Genomic DNA, 16,464 nt, shown 5'->3' with positions numbered 1-16,464 from the left:
GGGGGGCGGGGGAGGGGGGCTGCGTCAGGAAGTTCCCGCCGGGGGCAGCTGGGAGATGTAGTCCCTGCACTAATTAAAGCGGCTGCCTGACCGAAGGGGTAATCCCTGCGGGCACCAGGGGACAAGACTGAAGCAGAGTGGGACGGGGTCCAACTGGGGCTGGGCTCCTGGGCTCTGGAAGGGAGAGTGCACACGGAGAGAGGACGACTCAGGAGTCTGCACCAGGACGCTGGGGGCGATGCCAGGACTCTGGCAGCAAAGAGGCCCAATCCTCTGTCACACCCAAAGATTTGCCCTGCTCCATCTGTGCCCCAGGCATTCCACCCACAAGGGAAGGCCACTCTCACTCCAGAATGGCCGGACACTTTAAAACACCAGTAGAAAATGGCACTGGACTGGTTAATAGTCTGCAGTGAGTCAGTGCCTGCTGGGAGGGGTGTGGTGCCTCCAAGGCTGCTGGGAAATGAAGTCCTTCCTCAGCCTGCAGTCCCCATCCCCTCCCTTGCTGTCTAAGGTGACATCATCGTCTGGATTTAAAGGGCCAGCCTAGGAGTGGCAAAGCATCAGAGCTGGAGGTGCTCCCTGGTGCTGCCACACCACCCCAGCAAGCTAGCCTCTCTGGATGGAACTCCCAGCCTCTCTGGGACCTAAGATGTGCTCCTGGGGTCTCTTGTTCAAAACCCTGCTGCAGGGACTCCAAGGCACAGGTGGAATTCCAGGAGTTTGGCATTCCTGCCAAAAGTTCCCGGTTTGTAGTCCTGGGCCCCTTTCCTAGCACCCTGGACCCCAACACCCTTCATTCTCCTGGACTTCATCTCCTACCCTATACTGCGAAATCTCCACCCAAAAGTTCCGCCCAAATGAACAACTGGTCCATGGAGCACCAGGAATGGGCAATGGAACCTGGCGATGAAGTCAGGGAGGGGCTGGGGTCCTTTACAGAGTCTTCCTCATCCTGCCCTAGGCCTTCTTGGCCACTCTGCTGCCTTGGAACCACCCAGCCACCTTACCTGCTGCAGAGGGAGCCTGGGTGCCCAAAGGGTGCCCACCTACCGGAGCAATGAAAAGCAAAGGCTGCAGTTTAGCCAGGCTGAGATCCAGAGCAGAATCCTTTGCTCGGTAGGCCTGTCCGTCTGGCCCTTGTGACTTCATCTGTCAAATGGAAGCCCATACTCTCCTCCTTGCCCACCTCCCAGGCTTAGGAGATGAAGCTTCTCCAACACCCCTACAGAAAAAGCTGGGGGAGGGGAGGCCCACCAAACCTTCTACAACCAGATGAGGACCCCGAGGAGTGGAGAGGAGAAGTGCTTTGCCCAAGATTACATATCCTGCCATCAAAATCCAGGACCGCAGCCCAGGCTCCCACCTCCCAGCCTAAGTCAGGAGCACACCAACTCCAGACCCCCAGCCCAGGTCCCCGGCCCAGTGCTCTGGACTCTGAGGGTCTCCAGGCCAGAGTGGCCATGGAAGGTTGGTGCTTTGTACAACCCTCAGATTGAGGACTGGGGCACTGAAGAGTAGAAGACACACATAAGATTTCCTGCAAGAAATAGCCTTTGAACTGCATTTCAAAATAGATACAATGTTACATGGCTGTTGGAGAGTTGAAAAAGACTTTTAAAATAATTTTTAAATATTTATTTTCGGTTGTCCTGGGTCTTCCTTGTTGTGCAGGCTTTTCTTTAGTTGTCGCAAGCAGGGACTACTCTCTATAAACAGTTTAAGTGCAAGGGCTTCTTATCATGGTGGCTTCTCTTGTTGCAGAGCACGGACTCTAGAGCAAGGGCTTCAGTAGTTGTGGCACATGGGCTCAGCAGTTGTGGCTCCCAGGCTCTAGAGCACAGGCTCAATAGTTGTGGTGCACAGGGCTTAGTCACTCCAAGGCATGTGGAATCTTCCTAAATCAGGGATTGAACTGATGTCTCCTGCATTGGCAGGGAGTTTCTTTAGCACTGAGCCACCAGGGAAGCCTGAAAATTATTTTTAAAATCATGTTTACTGAGATATTATTAACACACCACAAAATTCACTCATTTTGGTGTTGCTGTTTAACGAGTATAGAATATCGGTTTTGCAAGATGAAAGGTTCAGGAGATTAGTTGTACACGATGGTGTGATCACTCACCTAGAGCCAGACATCTTGGAGTGTGAAATCAACTGGGCCTTAGGAAGCATTACTATGAACAAAGCTAGTGGAGGTGATGGAATTCCAGCTGAGCTATTTCAAATCCTAAAAGATGATGCTTTGAAGTGCTGCACTCAATATGTCAGCAGATTTGGAAAACTCAGCAGTGGCCACAGGACTGGAAAAGGTCAGTTTTCATTCCAATCCCCAGAAAGGGCAATGCCAAAGAATGTTCACACTACTGCACAATTGTGCTCATTTTACATGCCAGCAAGGTAACGCTCAAAATCCTTCAAGTTGGGCTTCAACAGTGTGTGAACTGAGACCTTCCAGATGTTCAAGGTGGCTTTAGAAAAGGCAGAGGAACCAGAGATCAAATTGCCAACATCTGTTGGATCATAGAAAAAGCAAGAGAATTCCAGAAAAACATCTGCTTCATTAACTACACTGAAGTCTTTGACTGTGTGGAACAAACTATAGGAAATTCTTAAAGAGATGGAAATACTAGACCACCTTACCTGCCTCTTGAGAAACCTGTATGCAGGTCAAGAAGCAACAGTTAGAACCAGACATGGAACGACAGACTTAGTTCAAAATTGGGGAAAGGGTACGTCAAGGCTGTATGTTGTCACCCTGCTTATTTAACTTACATGCAGAGTACATCAGGCGAAATGCTGGGCTGGAAGAAGTTCAAGCTGGAATCAAAATTGCCAGGAGAAACATCAATAACCTCAGATATTCAGATGCTACTGCTGCTGCTGCTAAGTCATGTCCGACTCTGTGCAACCCCATAGACGGTAGCCTACCAGGCTCCCCCGTCCCTGGGATTCTCCAGGCAAGAACACTGGAGTGGGGTGTCATTTCCTTCTCCAATGCATGAAAGTGGAAAGTGAAAGTGAAGTCGCTCAGTCATGTCCGACTCTTCTCGACCCCACAGACTGCAGCCGACCAGGCTCCTCCATCCATGGGATTTTCCAGGCAAGAGTACTGGAGTGGGGTGCCATTGCCTTCTCCGGATATTCAGATGACACCACCCTAATGGCAGAAAGCAAAGAGGAACTTAAGAGTCTCTTGATAAAGGTGAAAGAGGAGTTAAGAAGCTGGCTTAAAACTCCACATTCAGAAAACTAAGATCATGGCATCCAGTCCTATCACTTCGTGGAAAATAGATGGAGAAACAATGGAAACCCTGAGCGACTGAACTGAACTGACACACTCCAGTATTCTTGCCTGGAGAATTCCATGGACAGAGGAGCCTGATGGGCTACAGCTATGGCTGTGCTGGGTTTTTGTTACTGCCCATGGGCGTTCTCTGGTTGTGGCCAGTGGGGGCTACTCTGCACTGTGTGCGCAGGCTTCTCATTGCGGTGGCTTCTCTTGTTGTGGAGCACGGGTTCTAGATGCTCGGGCTTCAGTAGTTGCCGCGCACGGGCTCAGTAACTGGGGTGCACTGGCTTAGTTGCTCTGCGGCATGTGGGATCTTCCCAGACCAGGGATCCAACCTGAGAAATGGCGTATTTCCTGCCATGTCAGTCTGCAAGGATGTCACAGTCATCAGGATTCCCAGTCTCCAAATGTGAATTCCTGAGCCCTAAGGGCACTCAGGAAAGAGAAAAATACTTGAGACATAACGGCCATCAGATTGCAGCCACTCCCCACGCTGAGCACTGAGGAACTCAGGAAGTGAAAAGCACAAGATACTGGCCCTAGATAGCTGAGGTGCACAGGAAAGGGATGATTTCAGTGAGGCCAGACTCTTGCATCTCCCCATACAGAGAAAAGCACTTAACTCCTTAACTTGGGAACTCTGGTCTTCTCTAATTCACAAAAATACTTTTGATGTCCAGACTATCTGCCCTTTGTTGCAAACTTCTGTTTAACCTGATTCCCCACCCAAACTCCTCAAAACAGCTCTCTCAGGGTCACCTGAAATGCTGTCTCCCAGATAAAACATGACTCGCAATTTTTGTTGTTGTCTAGTCTCTAAATCGTGTCCAACTCTTAGTGACCCCATGGACTGCAGCACGCCAGGCTTCTCTGTCCATCACTCTATCTGAGTCTGCTCAAACTCATGTCCATTGAGTCAGTGATGCCATCCAGCCATCTCATCCTCTGTCGATTCCTTCTCCTTTTGCCTTCAATCTTTCCCAGCATCAGTGTCTTTTCCAATGAGTTGGGTCTTCACATCAGGTGGCCAAAGTATTGGTGCTTCAGCTTCAGCACCAGTCCTTCCAATGAATATTCAGGGTTGATGTCCTTTAGGATTTACTGGTTTGATCTCCTTGCTGTCCAGGGGAGGACCTCGATTTTTAGGTTCTGGCTATTTTTCAGGTCAACAAACCCCTGTCCTCTGCATTGGCAGGCAGATTCTTAGCCACTAGACCACCAGGGAAGCCCTGTTATTTTTATTATTAATTTAATAAACACTTGATGAACACAGCCCTGCTCCTGGCCTAACATGGGGGTCAGGCAGACCTCTTAATTCATTCCACAAGCATCTTCTGAGCAGCATCTTATTAGCTGGCCTCCTAGAATGGGGCCTGCCTTGTGTTTCTAACAATTCTCTCAGAGGCTGTTCTTCAGACTCTTCAGGTACTGAGCTGTCTAACCCAAACCCAGGTTAAAGGGATTAAACAGTCTCATCAATAGGAGCAGTGACTTGCCTGAGGCCACACAGAGCTGGAATTGGAATCCAGATCCCTGAACTTTCGGCTTCAGGCCAACTTTTGGTTTTAGATTTCAGTAGAGTTCATCTCTCTTGTAAGGCTAAAATGGGATTATAATTACCTGTGAGTATCTCTTAAGTCATCATGATGTAAGGGATCTTGTGTGACCAAACCTGTAAGGCAAGAGTGGGCAAATTTTTCTGTAAAGGGCCAGAAAATAAATATTTTAGGCTTTGTAGGGCTCTGTCTCAAGTACTCAACTCTGCTGTAGCAAGAAAGCAGTCCCAAGGAGTTTCCTGCTAGTCCAGTGGCTAAGAATCTGCCTTGCAATGCAGGGGACACAAGTTCGATCCCTGGTCAGGGAACTAAGATCCCACATGCTGAGGAGCAACTAAGCTTGCACTGCGTATAGAGAATCCATGGGCTGTATGACACAAGGAGGATCCCACGTGCTGCAGCTACGCAGCCAAATTCGTTAAAATTTTTAAAAAGAAAGCAGCCCTAGAGTACATAATCACATGAGCATAGATATCTTCCACTAAAACTTTATTTGTGGACACATGTGAATTTCATACGCTATTTAGGTCATGAAATCTTATTCTTCTTTTGATTATTTCCAACTATTCTAATATGTAAAAACCATTCTTGGTTCAAGGGCTGTACAAAATAATAAACCCCTGCTCAAGGGGGTTAGAATCCATTCTTTATTGGATTTTAGGATAAGAGATATTAAAAGTTATTATTATTCTCATAGGGAGAGACGCTGGAGGCCTGACCAAGTACAAAGAGAAGGGAAGATGCATTAATCTCCTCTCAAGCATTCCAGGTGAGACCTTCTTCATTATGGGCTCATAGCAACCTTTATAAATCTGTTTCCTTTTCTATAAAATGGTTACAATAGTCTCTACATTAGAGGGTTGCTGTGAGGGTTGAACGAGATAGAGAAAGGTTAAGTGTTTTGCAAAATGCAAATCACTTCAGTTCAGTTGCTCAGTCGTACCCTACTCTCTGCGACCCCATGGACTGCAGCACACCAGGCCTCCCTGTCCGTCACCGACTCCCGGAGCTTGTTCAAACACATGTCCATCAAGCCGGTGATGCCGTTCAATCATCTCATCTTCTGTCGTCCTCTTCTCCTCCCGCCTTCAATCTTTCCCAGCATCAGGGTCTTTTCCAATGAGTCAGTTCTGCACATCAGATGGCCAAAGTATTGGAGTTTCAGCTTCAGCATCAGTCCTTCCACTGAATGTTCAGGACTGATTTCCTTTAGGATGGACTGCTTGGATCTCCTTGCAGTTCAAGGGACTCTCAAGAGTCTTCTTGAACACCACAGCTCATAAGCATCAATTCTTCAGCGCTCAGCTTTCTTTATAGTCCAACTCTCACATCCATACATGACTACTGGAAAAACCATAGGTTTGACTAGACAGACCTTTGTTGGCAAAGTAATGTCTCTGCTTTTTAATATGCTGTCAAGGTTGGTCATAACTTTTCTTCCAAGGAGCAAGCGTCTTTTAATTTCATGGCTGCAGTCACCATTTGCAGTGATTTTGGAGCCCCCAAAATAAAGTCAGCCACTGTTTCCATTTTTTCCCCATTTGTTTGCCATGAAGGGACCAGATGCCATGATCTTAGTTTTCTGAATGTTGAGTTTTAAGCCAACTTTTTCACTCTCCTCTTTCACTTTCATCAAGAGGCGCTTTAGTTCTTCTTCTCTTTTAATATTCCAATGAATATTCAGGACTGATTTCTTTTAGGATTGACTGGCTTTATCTCCTTGCAGTCCAAGGGACCCTCCAGAGTCTTCTCCAACACCACAGTTCAAAAGCATCTCACACGCTAGCAAAGTAATGCTCAAAATGCAAATGTTTTCAGTTAATTGTTTCTAGAGATGAGTGCTGGGGCTCTGACACCAAGTGGTCCTCTAGAAAGCTTTTACTAAGTTTAATGGGACACTGTCCCTTTAAATCCTCCACAACCACCTCAAGTACCAATTGGAAGAGTCGGCACATGCGCATTCCTTTGAAGGGCTGGCACCTCAGGCTACAGCCTTCCCGGAGCCCGTAGGAGAGGTTAAAGGTCCACCCACACAGAATTTATACGCAAGCGTAAATCAGTATCTGGAGCTCTATATCGTACTGGGAACCCAGTCCCTTTTTCGCGCCTGAAGGCTCCGCCCCCGCAGCCAATCAGTAGGCCTCGCCCTTTGCAGTGACCAATGGCAGTGAGCGTGGGGGGCGTGGTCGGGCGTCCGGAGGTGCGGCCTGGCACTAAGAGAAGCGGCGGGGTGAGCCGGGGGCTCTAGTGAACAGCGCAACCGGACGGGGAACGCTGGCAAGAGGCGAGTGGAAGCGGCCCGGGCCCGGCGGTCCCCGAGATGTCACGATGGCTGTGGCCGTGGTCGAACTGTGTGAAAGAGCGGGTTTGCCGCTACTTGCTGCACCACTACTTGGGTCACTTCTTCCAGGAGCACCTCAGCCTGGACCAGCTCAGCCTGGATCTGTACAAGGGCAGCGTTGCCCTGCGGGATATACATCTGGAGATCTGGGTGAGGATCCGAACCTGGGAAGGGTCAGACTCGGGGAGCTCAGCGGCCTGAGGCTGCCTGCGAAAGGGTCGACCTAAGGGACCAGGCACCGGAGTGGAGAGGCCTTGGGCGTCCGGCCCTTTCCAGGAGTCAGAGGGACCCCAGCCAGCCGTGTCCAGAGCCAGAAGCTAGACGGGAAGGGGTCCCTGCCTCTTCTTCGCAGGAAGAGAAACTGAGGCTGGAGAGCCGGATGTCACTTCTCTGGAGAATGCCAGGATAAGCGTATCAAATTGGGGGCCAGAGTTGAGGGTGTTGTCAAGGGGCTAAGGAGAAGGTGAGGAGGGATTGCAGGAACTAGAGGGCTCTGGTGGGACCAGGCCAGGGAAGTGGCAGAGTTGGGACATACAGCTGGTTGGGGAAGTCTGGAAGGGGTCCAGGACCCTGCTGTGGGCACCTGTGGGAAAGGTGCCCTGACCTCCTGACCCCTCGTCCCAGGCTCAGTGGGTGGTGTTCATCTCCGGATATGGATGTCAACAACCGCGTCAGCACCCTTGTTGATCAACACTTTGTGTGACTGCCTCTGCTGCCTACTTCCTGCTTTGGGGAGAGTGGGATGGACCAAATGGGTGTTTGGGGAGGGGCTTGGGCATCAGTATGTAGCATCACCTAGAGGAAAGCCCTGGAGGAAAGGTGGAGAGGTCTGGCCTGAGGCAGAGAGGAGAGAGATTCTGGGCAAGCAGAGAGGAATGAGGTCTGGGTCAGAGCCCTGAGGCTGGGGGCGGTAAAGAGCTGTGACTCAGGGTACAGCTGACCTGGGAAGTTGCAAAGGTGCCTCCCCGTAGAGGTGAAAGACCAGGGCTGGCACTGGATTAGCCCTCAAGTCCAGAGTGACAGGGGTGGGCAAGGGGACAGGTGGTAGTTGGTGGTTTAGTCGCTAAGCTGTATACTACTCTTTGAGACCCCGTGAACCGCCCCCTCCCCCGTAGCCTGCCAGGCTGCTCTGTCCATGGGATTTCCCAGGCAAGAATACTGGAGTGGGTGCCATTGAACCTGGGTCTCCCGAATTACAGGTGGATTCTTTACTAAATGAGCCATCAGGGAAGCCCCGATGAGGACAGGGGCTTCTCAGTTTTCTAGGGGAGCAGACAGTGTGCCTCACCTCAGTATAGTCTGGGCGAGAAGAGTTGGGCTTTACGGTAGACCAGGCCTTCCTGAGCAAATGTGGAGCATAGGAGACCCCCAGGCCCAGAGTTGGTGACATTTCTTAGCTGTGAATCCCTGTGCAGAAGACCTTTTCTGACCTCTAACCTCAGCCTCTTAGGCTGGCCCAAACCTGTAGACTGCGTCTTTCTACACTCCCACCTGCCCTGCCCTCTGGTTGGGGAGTGAATTGACTCCTAGCTAGGCTACTTTCCTTCCTGGCCTCCAGGGAGGGGTTGACCCCTGGTGGAATGCAAGTTCTTTCCCAATATGCCCACCCTTCTCCAAGCTGCTAGGCCTGCAGCCCCTACCTTGTGGACCTCCAGAGAAGCCTGGTCCCTGGGGACCCTGCGATAGCAGAAAGAGAAAAACCTGGGTCTCAGTCTCAGTTCCCAGAATGCACTGAGTGACTAGGCGAGTCCCTTCTGTTTAGGGCTCAAGGTTCCCCATCTGTGGATCTCTGGGTAAGGAATTTGCACTTGATCTCTGTGGACCTTCTGGTTCTGCCGTGTATTTTATTCATGGATCCAACAGAGGTTTACTGAGGCCCTCTCTGGGTGGCACCACAGTGCCTAGAATCACACTAAGAAGGCAGGTGGGCTCCTGCCGCCGGGGAGCTTCCAGACTGGTGCAGGGGGCTGTCCCTCTATTTGTAACAGGAGGCTCTAGCCTTGTGCTTCAGAGAGAGGTGCAGCTACACCAGGTGGAGTTGGGGTCCCCCTCCAGCTCAGGTCAGCCCCTGCCTGCCTTTCCCCGACACTCCCCTTAAACCCCATGCTTGTCCAGGTGAATGTGGGCTGCTGCAGTCTCGGCTGGGCCTTTGCACGTGCTGTTCCCATGCCTGGAACCCTCCCTTCCATCCTCTCTGCCTGGCTCCCTCCTCTTCCTCCTTCAGCTCCCCCGTCCTCAGGTTTGAAAGACTGGGCGTGTTGAACTGTACAGTAACAGGGCAGCCAAGAGTAGGGGTCAGTTGAGCAGAGGTAGGACTTTGTAAGTAGCACATGGCGGGATGGGAGAGCAAGAGCACTCTCCAAGGTGGAGCGGCCTGGTGAGGAGTGCAGTAGCAGGGAGACAGCTGGGTTTGGGAGTTCCCTGAGCTGGCTTTGTCTCCTGTTTGCTCCCAGTCTGTGAATGAGGTACTGGAGTCTATGGAGTCACCACTGGAGCTGGTGGAAGGCTTCGTGGGCTCCATTGAAGTGGCCGTGCCCTGGGCTGCCCTGCTCACCGACCACTGCACTGTGCACGTGTCAGGCCTCCAGCTCACCTTGCAACCCCGCCAGGGCCCAGGTCAGAGCCGGGTGAAGCTCAGGCGGGGCGGGGAGGGGAGCAGACAGTGGGAGCGGGCCTGGGCACCCAGGGTCTGACTGGGCCCGCCTGCCCTGAGACCCTCTTCCTACCTGCAGGGCCGGGGACTGGCGACTCACAGAGCTGGGCCTCGTGCATGACCACCAGCATGCAGCTGGCTCAGGAGTGCCTGCGGGACGGGCTGCCTGAGCCCTCTGAGCCACCGCAGCCCCTGGAAGGACTGGAGATGTTCGCCCAGACCATCGAGACTGGTGAGTAGGCCCTTCCACGGCCCTTAGCGCAAGGACCTCAGGCAGCACCCTGCTGCCTGACAGGGAAACTGTCTGGTCTTCACCACTCTGCCTGACCTGAGACCCCCCTCTCCACCCCTCAGTACTGCGGAGGATCAAGGTGACCTTCTTGGATACTGTCGTGAGGGTGGAGCACTCGCCGGGCACTGGGGAGCGTGGCGTGGCGGTGGAGGCCCACGTGCAAAGGTAAGGGCAGGCCGAGCAGGTGGGCTCTGTGAATCGGGAGGGGCGCGAGGGGCTGCTGAATGGCCCTGGCCCTGCCTGCCTCCCCATCCCAGGCTCCTAGGAGGTATCAGGGCAAGTCTGAGTGGGCTTGGGCTGTGGTCGTGGCAGAGGGAGGTGGACTGTGCTGGGAGCCTGGAGTGGTGTCCAGAGGCCGGGTGGTGCAGGGCCAGGGTGCTGGGCCCTCAGGATCAGGTCACATGCTGAGGGTCTGAGGAGCAAGAGCTGGCTGGCCGTGGAGTTCCAGGATGGCCTGGCTGCGATGCGGTAGCTCAGCAGGCCAGATGTCACTGACCCCAGACTTCTAGAATATGATGCGTGGCGGGGGACTCCAGCTCATGGTGGCCCAGGCACTCTCTGATCCTCCACTCCCCAGACTGGAGTACTGCGATGAGGCGGTGCGAGACCCAAGCCAGGCGCCCCCGGTGGATGTGCACCAGCCTCCTGCCTTCCTCCACAAGCTGCTGCAGCTGGCGGGGGTCCGCCTGTACTTCGAGGAGCTCCCCCAGCAGGTGGGCCGACTCTGGTCCTCACGGTCTCTCTCTCCTTCGAATCCCTGTCCTTGCTGGCCCTGGACCCACCTGCCCTTCTCCACCCCTTCTGACCGTGTGCACGCTCCGTCATGTCCGACGCTTTGCCGTCCCTTAGACTGTAGCCAGCCAGGCTCCTCTGTCCATGGAGTTTTCCAGGCAAGAATACTGGAGCAGGTGGCCATTTCCTCCTCCAGGGGATCTTCCCGACCCAGGGATTGAACCCACGTCTCTTGCGTCTCCTGCATCGGCAGGCGGATTCTTTACCACTACTGCCACCTTGACTGCATCTTTTCGATCCCTCCTCTCCTATATCTCGTCTCCCAGGAAGGACCCCCAGAGCCACCTTTGCAGATTGGCAGCTGCTCAGGGTGCCTGGAGCTGACAGTGAAACTGAAGCAGAATGAGGCCTTCCCAGGCCCCAAGGTGGGTCCCCAGACCTCTGGGGACAAGGAAGTATACCCCATTTCAGCGTCCTTCTCAGCAGAGCTGGTATTCCCTGGGACAGAGCTAGGTCATTGGAAGGGGGGAGCTCATTGCCTTCAAGGCAACTGGGGAAACAGGGATACAGAGGCTCAGAGTGGTCAAGCTGGGGCCAGGGTCGCACAGCTAGTTGGTGGCCAAGCTCAGCCTGGTGGCTGGCAGGCTGCCTCCTCAGGGTAAGAGCAGGTGGGTGGCCGCAGCGGCTGGCGTGGGCTCCATGGTTGCTCGCTACTCCCCCAGCTGGAGGTGTGTGGACAGCTGGGCTCCCTGCACCTGCTCCTGACCCCACGGCAGCTCCAGCAGCTTCAGGAACTGCTCAGCGCTGTGAGCCTTGCAGGTGAGGTGTCTGGGTAGTCCGGGGGGTGGGGGAGGATGGCTGGGAAGGGGCCGGCAGATGGGACTGACACAAGGCTATGTCCTCCCCGGCAGACCCCGAGAGCCTGGTGGACAAGCTGAACAAGAGCCGCCCGCTCGGTGCTGAAGACCTGTGGCTGATTGAACAGGATCTGAACCAGCAGCTGCAGGCGGGGACTGGGACTGAGCCCCTCAGCCCAGACCCCCTTTCGAACCCCCTTGTCAACCTGGAGAGCACTGGTGGGTGTGGGGCTAGACCTGGCAATTGACGGAGTCTGGTGTGGGTACAGGGCTCGGGGGGCCAAGCCCGGCCGTCTCTGAGACCCCTTCCTCTGGCTCACAGACCTCTTCTTCTCCATGGCGGGCCTCACAAGCAGTGTGGCCTCAGCCGTGTCCGAGCTCTCGCTCTCCGACGTAGACCTGGGCTCCTCTGTGCACAGTACCACAGCCTCCCGCCGGCTCTCTGCTCAAGCCCCCCCTACCGGTGAGTCCTCCCAGGTCCGGGAGAGCTGGAGGAAGGCGCAGTGTTGGGTCACGTTGCTAACGTGCATGCAGGAGGCCTGGGGGTCCACCGTTGGTGACCTGCTTCTGGGGGAACGCTCAGGGGAGGTGGCAAAGTGACGGACAGAGCCTGGATTTCAGAGGCAGTGACACCGGGGGATTCCCTGGGGGCTCAGGCGGTAGAGTCAGTGACATTGGCCCAAGTACTTAAACTCTTGGAGACTCAGTTTCTCTTCTCGTGAGGGATAAGACCTGACCCCAGCAGGCTGTATGTTTGAGAGTTTATATGTGTCAGGTACTGGGTAAGTGCTTTATCACCTCCAGTTTGTCCAGTTTCCTTGAGCAGGTTGAATCGAGCCTGGACTCAGTGTCTGACATAACGAGGCTTCGTGTCACGCCTGCCTGGCCAAGCTCCCGGTCGGAGTCAGGGCTCACCTCGGCCGAGGCTTCTCCCAGCCCCGAGCCGAAGTGTCTGACTGTCACTTGACCTGGGGTCCCCACGAGCTCTGGGGAGCCTCTGGTGAAGCCTTTGTCCTCTCAGGCAGGACAGCCCCGGTGCCCCCCTCGAACACCCTGCGCCCAGACTCGCTGCTGAAGATGACCTTGGGGGGTGTGACCCTGACCTTGCTTCAGACATCTGCCCCGTCTTCTGGACCCCCTGACCTCACTACCCACTTTTTTGCCGAATTTGATGCCACCGTGGATGGGTCCTTCGGCTCCCATGACTTGCACCGTCTGCGACCGCGCTTCCAGAGGGCCTGTCCTTGCAGCCATGTCCGGTACAAGCCCAGGGTGGCCTGAGCGTGAGGGGACCCCCGAGCCCCTGAAGTCCCCGCTTCTGACGCCCAGCTTCTTCTCCGTAGGCTAACGGGTGCCGCCGTGCAGCTGTCCTGGGAGCTGCAGACAAGCAGGGGCCGGCGGGCCACCAGCACAGAAGTGCACTTCGGGCAGCTGGAGGTGCTGGAGTGCCTGTGGCCCAGGGGCGCCTTGGAGCCTGAGTACGCAGAGGTGAGGGCTGACAGCCTGTGCGTGCGGTGCGGCCGGGCCCGGAGGTGAGGGTGGGCGCAGGGGCTCAGCCTGACCCCGCCGTCTTCCCCGTCCTTGCCCAGATCCTGAGCTTCCCCAACAGCCTGCGATCCCAGGCCTCGGCTCAGCCCTGCGCCCACCTGCGCCACACACAGACCCTGCGCCGGGTGCCCAAGGTAACCCGGCCGACTCCAGGCCTGGGGGCCCTTGGCTGTTTGCTGTGGGTGTTGCCCCCACCAGCCTCCCCTGGTGCCTCCCTGCTCCCCCCTCTACCCCATTCCCTGTGCTCCATCCAGAGCACATCCCCAACCCCGGAGCCCTGAAATATCTCTGGGCCACGTGCGTGCCATCCTCTCAGCCCCTCTCCTGGTTCATGGCAAAGCCCTGCCAGCTCGTAGGGCTGGGGGTGGGTGGTAGGTTCTGGGCGGCGTGGTTGTCTGCTTCGAGCAGGCCATGACGCCCTGCTCCCCTCCTGGGTCTCCCTTCCCCAAGCTCATCTCCTCACAACTTGGGAGGGCTCTGTATTCTTCCTGTTTTCGCTCAGGGGACCCCTGCCCATCCTGCCCTCACATCCCCCGCCACACAGCACTCGCTGACCTGAGCACCCTCCCCCTCAGAGCCGGCCCCAGCGCCCACCTGCCTGCCATTGTCACTCAGAACTGGCCCTGGACCTGGCCGACTTCCAGGCGGATGTGGAACTGGGGGCCCTGGACCGGCTCGCTGCCCTGCTGCACCTGGCCACCACACCCCCTCCTGAGCTGCCTGCGGGCCTGCTGGTGAGAGGCCCAACCCGGGTGGGGAACGGGGCAGGATCCTCCTGCTCCTGGGGTGGTGGGGGGTGGCCTCAGCTCTGATTCTCCCCGCCCCGCAGACAGAGCCCCCACTAGCAGCCGAGCAGCACACGCTGGTGCGGCTCTCAGCACCCCGGGCCACACTGCAGCTGCGCTTCCCTATCGCTGACCTGCGGCCTGAGCGGGACCCCTGGGCGGGCCGGGCCGTGCGAGCTGAGCAGCTGAGACTGGAGCTGACTGAGCCCCAGTTCCGGTCAGAGTTGAGCAGTGGGCCTGGTCCCCCAGCCCCCACCCGCCTGGAACTTACCTGCTCTGACCTGCATGGTAAGACTGCCCCAGGAGACAACCCCTTGGGCAGGGGGCTGAGGCCTCTGGGAGAGGTGGGCTTGGGGCCCCAGAAGGGGCTGGGTCATGAGTGGGGTCCAGGCCTCATCTGCTTAGTGAGGCGCCCTCACTGCCCGTTCCCCGGGCTTCTCTGCTCAGTGGGCAGAGTGGACTGTTTACCCCAGGGTTGTTGCAGACTGTGGGTGCAAGGGAGGGCACAGGTCCATAAACAATAAAACACAGTTGTCGTGGGCAGGGCTCCAGGCCCCCACTGACCCACCTGGTGTTGAGGAAGAGATGGGGAAAGGTGGCAGTGACGACCCCCACCCCTCCCTATCCCCTCCAGTCACCTATGAAGATGGAGAGAAGCCGCCCATCCCCTGCCTGCGGGTCTCCAAAGCTCTGGATCCCAAGAGCCCTGGGCACAAGTACTTCCTGCCCCAGTAAGTCAGGGCTCTGGAAGGAGCAGACAGGAGAGGAGGGCTTTGCTACCGAGGGCAGCGGGAGGCCCTGCAGGCCAGTGACAGGCCTGTGCCGTGGCAGGGTAGTGGTGACCCTGAACCCCCAGCTCAACGCACCGTGGGAAGTGGCCCCGGAGAAGGGAGAGGATCTGGAGCTGTCGGCTGAGAACCTGTGCGACCTTCGGGAGCCCGAGCCCTCGCCCTTCTCCTCCAAAAGGACCATGTACGAGACGGAAGAGGTGAGGTCCAGGCCTTCTGAGTCTCTTGGGAGCCACTTAGTGGCTGTGGGCCAGGGGGATAAGACCACCTGCAGGGCCAGATAACATGTGACTCAGCACCAGTGAGAATTTCATGTCTTCCATTGTCTCTGGTCAGTGAAGAATCAGAAACACCACAGCTTGTGGGGCCCGAGAGTGGGGGCCGTGGCGAGGGCAGTGCCCTGGGCCACGGGCCTTGATGGGGACGGTTATGCCCCCGTCCCATCAGCCATTTCTCAGCAGTGGACACTTGGGCCTCGGGATCCTATTCTCTGAAGGTGCTGAGGGTTGAGTGAGAGGCAGTTAAGCGCCTAGCCTCTGGTCCAAACGGTTTAGGTTCAAATCCAGGCTCTGCCCCTCCGTGGCTGTGTCATCTCGGGATTGTCCAACTTCCTAGAAAGTGAACAACAGATGAGCTTCTCCTTCTGGAGAGTGGGTGTAACGACCCCTCCCATAGGGCCTGCCATGAGGATAGAGGAGGTAACATAAATGAGGCCCCTTGGAGCAGGGTTCACATGCAGTCAGTCCTTCAGACCAGACAAGACGGCTGTCATACATCCCAGCAGAGGAGGCTCATGTGAATGATGGTTGGAGTTCAGGAAGCAGATTCTGAGTCCGGCAGCAGGCCCTGACCTCTCTCGCATCCCCTTCCCTGCTCTCCCCACTCGCGCCCCTCCCCCTCAAGATGGTGATCCCTGGAGACCCTGAGGAGATGAGGACCTTTCAGACCCGGGCCCTGGCGCTGTCCCGCTGTAGCCTAGAAGTGATCCTGCCCGCCGCCCATATCTTCCTGCCCAGCAAGGAGGCCTACGAGAGCCTCTACAACAGGTGATGGTGTGGGCGGGGCGGGGTGGCCAGGGCCTGGCCAGGCCCCCCTCACCGCCGTGTCCCACCGTCCTCCCAGGATCAACAATGACCTGCTCATGTGGGAGCCCGCAGACCTGCTTCCCGCCCCCGCCCCCGCCGCGCCCCCCGCCGGCTGCCCAGATGCCTCGGGCTTCTGGCAAGACAGCTTCAAGATGTGCAAGTCTGCCTTCAAGCTGGGTAGGCAGGGTGCTCCGGTGGCGTCCCGGGCGCCGGGGCAGACCCTTCCCCCACCTCCGGGTCTCCCTGCCACTCAGCTCCTTGATCTCATCCTAGACTCGGACTCGGACGACGAGGACACCCATTTCTCAGTGGGGGCATCAGGTGCCCCCCGGCCCCTTGCCCGTGAGTCCCGGAGCCCTCGCTCCCAGAGTACCTTCTCTGCATTGGTGACGGTGCTGAAGGGCCGGATCACTGCCCACTGTGAGACCAAGGTGAGGCATAGAGGAGGTGACGACAGCCCAGGGGCAGGGACCCCCGACTCCAGAGCCCCCACCGGCAGGAAAACCAGACCTGTGTGAGCTGCTCCGAGTTGGGA

General features: G+C 56.1%; 1 protein-coding gene across 1 annotated transcript in view; it reads left to right on the top strand.

Annotated features, from left to right (window-relative positions):
- Positions 1-6,881: 6,881 nt before the first annotated feature.
- The window catches only part of ATG2A (autophagy related 2A), a 21,583-nt gene continuing 12,000 nt past the window's right edge, over positions 6,882-16,464 (top strand). Inside the window, exons 1-19 of the mRNA XM_010838015.1 lie at positions 6,882-7,339; positions 9,643-9,805; positions 9,922-10,074; positions 10,197-10,299; positions 10,712-10,847; positions 11,193-11,291; positions 11,589-11,685; positions 11,778-11,942; positions 12,046-12,186; positions 12,745-12,982; positions 13,067-13,211; positions 13,313-13,405; positions 13,847-14,005; positions 14,101-14,344; positions 14,691-14,787; positions 14,888-15,044; positions 15,748-15,890; positions 15,967-16,106; positions 16,203-16,360. Of these exons, the coding sequence (XP_010836317.1) occupies positions 7,169-7,339; positions 9,643-9,805; positions 9,922-10,074; positions 10,197-10,299; positions 10,712-10,847; positions 11,193-11,291; positions 11,589-11,685; positions 11,778-11,942; positions 12,046-12,186; positions 12,745-12,982; positions 13,067-13,211; positions 13,313-13,405; positions 13,847-14,005; positions 14,101-14,344; positions 14,691-14,787; positions 14,888-15,044; positions 15,748-15,890; positions 15,967-16,106; positions 16,203-16,360 (2,802 nt within the window). The 5' untranslated portion in view covers positions 6,882-7,168. The remainder of the gene's footprint in view (positions 7,340-9,642; positions 9,806-9,921; positions 10,075-10,196; positions 10,300-10,711; positions 10,848-11,192; positions 11,292-11,588; positions 11,686-11,777; positions 11,943-12,045; positions 12,187-12,744; positions 12,983-13,066; positions 13,212-13,312; positions 13,406-13,846; positions 14,006-14,100; positions 14,345-14,690; positions 14,788-14,887; positions 15,045-15,747; positions 15,891-15,966; positions 16,107-16,202; positions 16,361-16,464) is intronic.

The sequence above is a fragment of the Bison bison genome, unplaced genomic scaffold (genome assembly GCF_000754665.1).
Source record: "Bison bison bison isolate TAMUID 2011002044 unplaced genomic scaffold, Bison_UMD1.0 scf7180017864089, whole genome shotgun sequence".
Taxonomy (NCBI): Eukaryota; Metazoa; Chordata; class Mammalia; order Artiodactyla; family Bovidae; genus Bison; species Bison bison.
This window is presented reverse-complemented; position numbering and strand designations above follow the sequence as displayed.